The sequence below is a fragment of the Hibiscus syriacus genome, unplaced genomic scaffold (assembly GCF_006381635.1).
Source record: "Hibiscus syriacus cultivar Baekdansim isolate YM2019G1 unplaced genomic scaffold, ASM638163v2 tig00110705_pilon, whole genome shotgun sequence".
In the NCBI taxonomy this organism is placed as follows: Eukaryota; Viridiplantae; Streptophyta; class Magnoliopsida; order Malvales; family Malvaceae; genus Hibiscus; species Hibiscus syriacus.
Window position 1 is genome coordinate 883,356 of NW_024062831.1, and position 9,113 is coordinate 892,468.

Below are 9,113 nucleotides of genomic sequence, written 5' to 3' on the forward strand. Positions count from 1 at the left end.
GAAATAAAATAAATTAAAAGCTAGAGCTTATTTCTCCTTTGTGTATACCTACTAACAAAATTTCGGCATGGTTTCAGATCGGGAGAGTTTCTAGGGTTTATTATATGCAGGTTTTCAGTTCTAGGAGTAAAGGTACTCGAACTGTCCTTGTTAATGCCCCCTTGGGCTATCAAACCCTCAATCCTAGTCCATTACAGACTTAAACGGACCGAGTTCAATTCGAGGGGATACATTTCTCTATGACTAACACGGAGAATAAATTCTCACGAAGACATAGAGCATATGAACCCCGAAAGTTACTTGCTAGGTCTGACACGGAGAATAAATTCTCACGAAGACGTCGCTTTCACTCCCACTTAAAAGGGATAAATCTCAATTATAGAGATTATGTTTATGCAATGCAAGTGTTGTGTGAGGAGAAATGTTCAAACCTTTGACAGAAAAATAAATAATGAAATAAAATACTTGCAAGTAAAATGAAATATAAATATAAATACTATAAAAATAATAAGTATATAAAAAATTTGAAAAGAAAGAATTATAAATTAAATATATGAATTTTTAATTTCTAATTAATAGAGACAATTTATAATTGATTTTAAAAGCTTAACGAATCCCCAGCGGAGTCGCCAAGCTGTCGTAACCGGTTTTCGTCCGGGCACGAAATATTTATTTGGCGGAAAAATTGATGTGAATAAATGGTTTTTGAAAATAATTTTGGAGTCGCCATCGGCTTTTTGGGTCAGGTAAGTCGAATACCTAAAAATTATTTTTTAAAAGAGTTTTAAGAAAACATCAATTAAAAAATGAACTGATCTGCGTTTATAACCAAAAATTTGTTCTTTTTAATAATAAAAAGGGATTCGTGGTCGGTTACGTTTAGGGAAGGATTAGCACCCCTACAACGCCCAAAATTGGTACTTTTTAATTATAAATTGTCTCTATTTAAAAATTCAAAATATATTTAATTTATAATCCTATTATTTCAAAATTATATAAAAAATATTTAAAAATATCGGAAAAGGACTTCTAGTTGCCTTAAGACAGCTCTTTTCTTTGATATTAATAAATATTAATTTGAATAAAATTAAATAATAATTTTTTATAATATTTAATTTTAAAATACCAGAATAGGACATCCAGTTGTATTAAGACTGCCCTTTTCTTCGATATTGAAAAAAAAATATTAAAATAATTTATTGAAAAAACAAATTATTTATTATATATATTTATGATACACAATAATAATATTTAAATATATAAAAAATAAAATTAAAACAATAAAAATATAATTAGAACTATATGAAAATATTTAAAATTGGTGACTAGATTATAGTAAAATTAAAATTAAATATCTAATTCATAATTAATCAAAATTATAGGGATTAAACATGCTATTTTCTTATTTATTAATTTAGTGACTAAAATAAAACTTATCTAAAATTCGAATATCAGATTAAAATAAATTAAAAATATAAACTCGGGATTAAAATATTAATTATTAAAATTAAGGGATTAAATCTGTTATTTACCCTAAAGATATTATTTTAATATAAAGGACTAAAATAAAATAAAATTAAAATTAAAGAACCGAATTAAAAGGATTATAAATTGATTTAGTGACTAAAATGTAAAGTTTACAAATTTGAGGGATGGCGGACGGGATTTAACAATTAAAAAATTACACAAATAGCCCTCCCCGAAACGACGTCGTTCGGGAAGGGCTATTTAAAGCCAAACCCGGCTGGCCCGAAGGGCCAGCTTCATTTCTCGTTTTTTTCCTCTCTCTCTCTTCTCTGAGAGAGAGAATTTTCTCTCGCTTCTCTCTAAAACAGAGAGAAGCTAGCCGGCCGGCAGCTGTCCGCCGGCGTTCTTCCACCGCCGGCCACCGCCTTCGGTGGCCAAATTTTTTTTTTATACTAAAATATAGATCGGACCGTCCTAATAACGGTTCCGATTGTTTTTTCTTCTAAACGGCTCCCGATCGGAGCAAATCTAAGAAAAATACCTTCGGTTTTCGAAGGTTTTGGTTACGTTTGAAGAGGTCCGGTGGTCGTAGCTTCCTCGGTAAGCTTTTCTCCTCCCTTTTCTTTTGTTTTTGGTTGCTGGTTATTGTGAGTTGGTCTCTTTTTTGGTATATTTGCTTTCGGTTTTTGTCTCTCTGGCCTTGTTGTTCTCTTTTTTTTCTTTGCAGATGGGGTGATGGCTTCATAGCCATCACCGGTGTGGCCATCGGACCGGGTAAATGAGTGGAGTCTGGTGAGTCACCGAGCTATGTGGTGACTCACCCCTAGAGCTTGCGACGTGGGCGGCGGGTGTTGAAGCAGCAAAGCTTCTGGATTCTTCAGCGAGGCGGCGGCGTCGTGGCGTGGCACTGACAGCTGGGACGTGTCCCTAGGGTTATGATACCCTAGGGTTTCCTTGTTGGGTATCTCTGGACCGTTGGATCTTGCCAGATCCAACGGTAGCAAGCTGAGGCGGCTGGGAGAAGAGGGAAACCCTAATCTGGTTTAGGGTTTCCATTGGGCTAGCTTAGTTGGGCCAGAATTGGGCTCCGGGATCCATTTGTAATTGGGCTTGTAATTTATTATTTAATAATAATAATTATTATTATAATAATAATTATAATAATAATAATAATAATAAATAAAAATGAGTAAAAAAAATTAGTATCTTCAACATCAATTTTTATTTTTTCTCAAACAATAAAGTAATCAATTCTTTTTCAGCATAATTGAACTTTTGATAAAGAATCTTCTAAGTTTAGCCAAGATTTATATTTTGCTTCAAATTTTATATTAATGTATTTTGTATTTTCAGGTATGAGTCATTGGCGTGGTGACAAAGAAGCAGAAATTTTGCGTCTTGGATATGTATGTTTCTTAGGCCTAAACAATTCATGTATTCTTGTCGTATATGATATTAATCGTGTTTGGGGTATTTTTTATTTATATAACTTTTGACATGCTAATAATCTGTGTTATGAAAATTTTGATATTTTCGTATATTTGTGTTGTGTTCATGTTTTTTTTTGTTTTTGGTCATACAACTCAAGCATAACTAGGAGTATAATTAAGGCAGGTCAAATTGAAGCTATGAAAAGATCAGGCCTGAGCATCTTTTGAAATTTGAGGCTCTAAACTCGGCTTCAGATTGGTTGATTACTGAACTCAAATAAAAATCGAACCGATTGAGGTTGCTCAGTTAAATATGTTTACTTAGTGAATAAAGAGATTGGTTTATTATATGGTTTTATGTTGTTTGTCTGAAATTGATATGGAAGATGATTCTTCTTAGACCGTTTCGTTTTTTTTACTATGGAAAACAAGAAGTTTGACTTCTTCTGATTATGTAGGTCAAACCTGAAATAATAAGCTGGTCTCCTCGAATTATTGTACTTCATAATTTCCTTAGCTACGAGGTACATGTTTTTATTTATTTATTTATAATTTTTTGAAGTTTTTTGTGTTCGATATTCATGCCTGACATATGAGTATGGAAATATAATTTTTAAGGATCCTTCATTACATTGAAAACTTAAAGAAATTTGATCATGTTCATGTCAGACATATACTTGTCTTTGACGCTCAGATCTCTGAGTCCGAGTTATCAATGATCGAGAAATAATGGTGATTTACTTGAAATCATCAATTGTAAATTCTTATTCACTCAATAACTAGGTGATATGAGACAACTATGTGATTAGGGCTTTTGGAAGCTTTTAGATTCAAGTTTGTAATAAGTTGGGTGGAATTAAATAATGAAGAAAATATATTTGTAAGCTGCTCACTAAGGGAAGGGATCGAAATAGCACGGAGCGAGGTTTTTTGCTCATCTTTATGTCAATTTCACTTTTATGTCTCCTATAGGAATTTAATTTTATTTAGTAAAAGAAAAAACTCTTCAACTCCTCCCTTGTCCCTGAAACTTACATGATACTTTATATTATATTAATTTTTACAAAAAAAAAATCCTAATTAAAATATAAAAAGTAATCAAATAAATATTTTAAAATCTAATAAAATTTTAAAAAATCCTAACCAAAATATATAAAATAATTATAAAATCCAATAAAAATTTTAAAAATCTTAACCAAAATATTCCAAGACAGGGCAGATTTGATCTAAAATTGAGCTCAAGATTTAAAAGTTTTAATTGATAATCTGCCTGTCTCAAACTCCTTTTTTTTAATAACATAAAATAACAGTCTTTATAGGGTTGAGTTGGATCAGATTGAAACCCAATAGGTTTGAATTATTTTGCTAACTCCGCACAAATAGAGTTTAAATTATACTGTTATGATAACTGCAGGAATGTGACTACCTTAGAGCCGTTGCCCTCCCCCGGCTTCAAGTTTCTACTGTGGTGGATGCAAAAACAGGGCAGGTATATCTGACTTCTTTTTCTTTCCTTGAATTTGCAGTGTCCCATTATATTACTTGAACTCGAATTTGAGTGTTGAATAACAAGCATATGTTTGATGTGGGTATTTTTCTTCTTCTAAGTTTTCGATATTTGAGGATCATATCCTCTTATGCAAAAACTGTTGGATATGAGTGCTGGATGAAGATACCTACAAAAAAATAAAAAAAATAAAGAGTCCCATATAAGTTTGGAATACATGTATGTGCCTATTTTTTGTGTAAAGTATTCAATTTTTGAAGTTCACTTGGAATTCAGTGATTAGAGATTTTCTATTGAGAGCATATCAACCAAGGCAAGAATTGATTTTAGTACTCAATAGTGATATGAGAAAATACACGAACAAGAAACATATACGTAAATTGTTAGATCTGCTCTTAGTTTTGATGACTTAACTTTCAAGGCAAGAATTGATCGTACTTCAAAGCCCTTGTTTTTCAGGGAGTTACGAGTAAGGTAAGGACAAGCTCTGGTATGTTCTTGAAGCCAAGTGAGAAAACATATCCAATGGTACAGGTTAGATTTCTAATTATTCTTCTCCAACATAAATTTGCATCCTTGATGTTTCTGAATATACTTGCTTGGATTTGGAGATGATTGTCGGATACGGATATGTAATCGATGGGGGCAGCTTCAATCTTTTATATATTTTCTAATGCATTTGGAGATCACACTCACGTACCCATTACATATGTGTTAGACATGAGTACTTCAAGAAAAATAAAAAGTAATGTGGAAGTCATAGCTAAGGAAAAATAGTAGAAGCATTGGGCCAAATTGGCCTATAAATGATAGGATAATGTATATATCATATTATCATCTCTGTTACTGGACTCGGATGGGGTGTTGTATATCAATATGTATCCGACATGGACTCTGATACCTATTATCGGAATACCTTGGACATGGTTGTTAGATACAACTACTCTTCTCTGTAAATTTGTATCATTGATGTTTTAGATTTTGTTGATACATTTTATGTTTACTCGGATTTGGATGATTTGCAGATATGAGTATGTATATACTCATTTTTAGAAATATTTCTCAAACATTTGGAAGATCACACTGCATCCTAATACCCATGTCTGAATGTGTTGGACATAGATTCTAAAATTAGTACTTCTAGAAAAATGAAGAGTCAAAGTACTATAATTTCGATTTGCATGATAAGTTTCCTTTCCTAACATTTAAAAGTGATGTTTATAGTTATCTTTTCCAATTGCTTAATAAAGTGTGATCAAGTATTTTCCTCCTTTTTCTTGTTTCTATTAAACTCGAGGCAATTGAAAAGCGAATTTCAGTCTTCTCTCAAATACCAGCTGAAAATGGGGAGCATATCCAAGTTTTAAGGTGGGTTGTCTAACTTAATTTTCTTGCAAAAATATTGCTGAAAAAGCAAGAACGCTGAATAACAATCCAATGCAGCACATGTATGAAAAGGATCAGTTTTACAAGCCCCATTGTGATTACTTTTCTGATCCTGTAAGTTATATGATTTTTTTCAAAATTGACATAGGTAGGGGTATAACGAGACATTTGTTCTTGTGAGTTTCTTTTGTTCAGCTTGAAAAATGCTTGAATTTGGTTCGATCACTGTGGGGTTCAGTTCAAATATACTAATGCTTAACTTGCTGCTTGTGCGTCTAATCGAGCCTTTTTATTTTTATTCCTTAGTGGAAATTACTTGAGTTCAAGCACAAATAATCAAACTTGGACTTGATTATGAGAATTGAGCTCATTTTAATAAGTTAAATGAGTTTAATCGAGTTAACTCAAGCATTTCAGCATTTATCTCAAATTGAGCTCAAGTCCAACACCGAGCCTCTAATTTCAAGTCAAACTTGAATTCAAATTTCTTATAGCTTGAGCTTGACTTGGCTTGATGACATTTGTAGACGTAGTCTATTTATTGGTCGGGATTGGATTTATATATATTCTTATGATATGGAGGAGTCTTGATCCATTTCTTTGCCACTAATGTAGTTTAATGTGAAGCGTGGTCAACGAATAGCAACTATGCTCATGTATCTTAGTGATAATGTTGAAGGAGGAGAAACATATTTCCCTCAGGTAATTCCTTCTTTCCTAAAATAACATGGCCATGAATTTGATGTGAACTTCTGTTAATCGCTTGCACAAATTTGGGTGTAAAAAATGGATGTTCTTTTCTTTCAAGTTCCTTTTTCTTTGAGGGATCATGAAGGTTTATATCCCCATACTCATATCCAATATCCATTTAACATACTTGTTTTAAACACGGATACTTAAAAGATGAAGAGTTGGACTATGCTACTTTCTTGAAGTTTCAACATTTATATATAACCTCTCTACTTTGCGTTGCATAACAAGGCTGGTTTTTGATATATTTTATTTCCAGTCGGTCAATATTCGGGTACGATCTTCTCATGAATCCTCTAGTTTAAATTCATTGAATGTTTTTGCCTTGTTAATCTTTCTTTGACAAACATCAGGCATTATCTATGTGACTCAGATTCGAGTGTCAAATACATATGTATGTTCGACATGGGTATAGTTAGATTTTTCTATGGTTTTTCTTGTATCCATATCCCATATCCATGTCACGTGAGAATCAAACACATTTTTTTCTAAATGTAATGATTCCAAGCAACATAGGATGTTATACCTTCCATTGGGTTGGCTTTTTAACTGTGTTATCTAATCTCAGGCTGGTACGGGAGTTTGTAGCTGTGGAGGGAAGATTGTTAAAGGGTTGTCGATAAAACCGATCAAAGGAGATGCAATACTTTTCTGGAGCATGGTTTGTTTCCTTCTTTTCGATATATTTAAATTGCCTGCTTACATGGCTGCCTGTACTGCTGGACCTACCTGTTTTTGGTTCAACCGGTTGAACCAACTGATCCTGTCCATTTTCTAATCACTGCTTGAGGTTCTTAATGACTATCAGTAATTCACATTTCAGCTCTTGAAGTTTTTTTGTCTCAGCTTAACTAGTTATGTGGTTTCAATTTTTGATATCTTGAGAGTTATATACGTTAGATAATCGAACCGTAATATGAAAGACATTCTAACCGATTTTAGTTTTCATATAACGAAACATAGCCCTTATAAGATTGGACTGAGAAAATTAGACAATATATTTGGTTCTGGTGATCTGGTAAATGTTTCTGGACATTGCAGAAGTGCATTCTCTATTTGTTCGCCTTGTGCCATCATATCTCATACTAAAAAGGGTATTTTATAGGACACCTTAGCTTTGGTTATCTCTGTTGTTTACGTGGCTTGCTTCTGTTAGGGACTTGACGGACAGTCCGATCCAGACAGCCTACACGGAGGATGCGCGGTTTTGTCCGGTGAGAAATGGTCGGCAACGAAATGGATGAGACAGAAACCTATATCCTAATTCTAAATCACTATCAATCCTTCTTTCACTATGCATAGAAATTGTTCATTGGAATTGAACATGAGTAACGGATACTGGTATGTTTTTACGGTAGTATAATCATTTATTGTTTCTAAGTTGTATGTATTTAGAGGATCATACCTCATACTTGTATCCTTAAGAATTCGGATACTGATGTCGAACACGAATACTTAAAAACAAAATGAAGAGTTAGTGGAGCAACTTAGCTAGAAAGTTGCATGATTGAGTTTGGCGTTTTGAAAAATAGGGGACGTGACAATTAATAATAAATTCACTCCTAAAATTTTATATTTTATTTTAAAAATATTAATCATAAACATTTTAATATTCTTATAATTTAATCTCTACTAACTCATTTTCAATCATTGTGATCTTCCATTCTTTATTTTTTTTTACCAAATTCTTAGTCTAAAATTCAACCACAATTACTTGGAATGCAATTCAGAAGCAATATTTACTAGTGAACTCAGCGACACAGCATTCAAAACTAGCATAACTCGTCAACATACCATAGGGGCTTAGATCTTGAGAATCATTTACTAGTAAAAATGCTATTGTAAGCAAATCATTATTTGTACTGTCATCTATTTTTCAAATCCACTCACCTCATCAACAATGAATTTCTTTTGCAAGTCCAATAAAAAGCTCAACTAGAAGAATCATGTAATTATAACTAGGCGTATCACTAAATTGTGATTTTTTTGTTTTACATTTTTAAAAGAAATTATAAACCTTACTGGAACCAAGGAACCAAGTAACCAGTAGGTGTTGTGGTGTAGTTGGTTATCACGTCAGTCTAACACACTGAAGGTCTCCGGTTCGAGTCCGGGCGACGCCAGTTATTTTTTATTGGTTTAGCATTATTTATTTGAGAAAATAACTTCAGTGACCAAAAATTTCAGATAATATACGATTTTGACAAACTGTTTTTGGATTTGCGAAAATGACCAACAAAATCGCAATGCGATCTCTAATTCGCATTGCGATCTCCACTATCGCAAATTTGCGTTGCGATAGTTGAAAATCGCGTTGCGATTTTCCATTTTGCGTTGCGATAGTTGAAAATCGCGTTGCGATTTTCCATTTCGCGTTGCGATAGTTGAAAATCGCGTTGCGATTTTCCATTTCGCGTTGCGATAGTTGAAAATCGCGTTGCGATTTTCCATTTCGTGTTGCAATTTTCCATTTCGCGTTGCGATAGTTGAAAATCACGTTGCGATTTTCCATTTCACGTTGCGATAGTCTACAATGTCGTTGCGATTTTCCAAATTCGTTGCGATAGTCTACA

General features: G+C 33.0%; 1 protein-coding gene and 1 non-coding gene across 2 annotated transcripts; both read left to right on the forward strand.

The window, feature by feature from the left end:
• Positions 1 to 2,822: 2,822 nt before the first annotated feature.
• LOC120138709 (prolyl 4-hydroxylase 1-like) lies at positions 2,823 to 7,912 on the forward strand. Its single transcript, XM_039154124.1, has 9 exons — positions 2,823 to 2,873; positions 3,356 to 3,421; positions 4,312 to 4,386; positions 4,864 to 4,938; positions 5,702 to 5,776; positions 5,848 to 5,904; positions 6,406 to 6,492; positions 7,109 to 7,201; positions 7,697 to 7,912. The coding sequence occupies exons 1-9, from the start codon at positions 2,823 to 2,825 to the stop codon at positions 7,802 to 7,804; spliced, it is 687 nt and encodes a 228-aa protein (XP_039010055.1). The 3' UTR covers positions 7,805 to 7,912.
• Positions 7,913 to 8,589: 677 nt separating this feature from the next.
• On the forward strand, positions 8,590 to 8,663 carry TRNAV-AAC. Its single transcript has one exon. It is a non-coding gene; the product is annotated as a tRNA-Val (tRNA).
• The last annotated feature ends 450 nt before the right edge of the window (positions 8,664 to 9,113 follow it).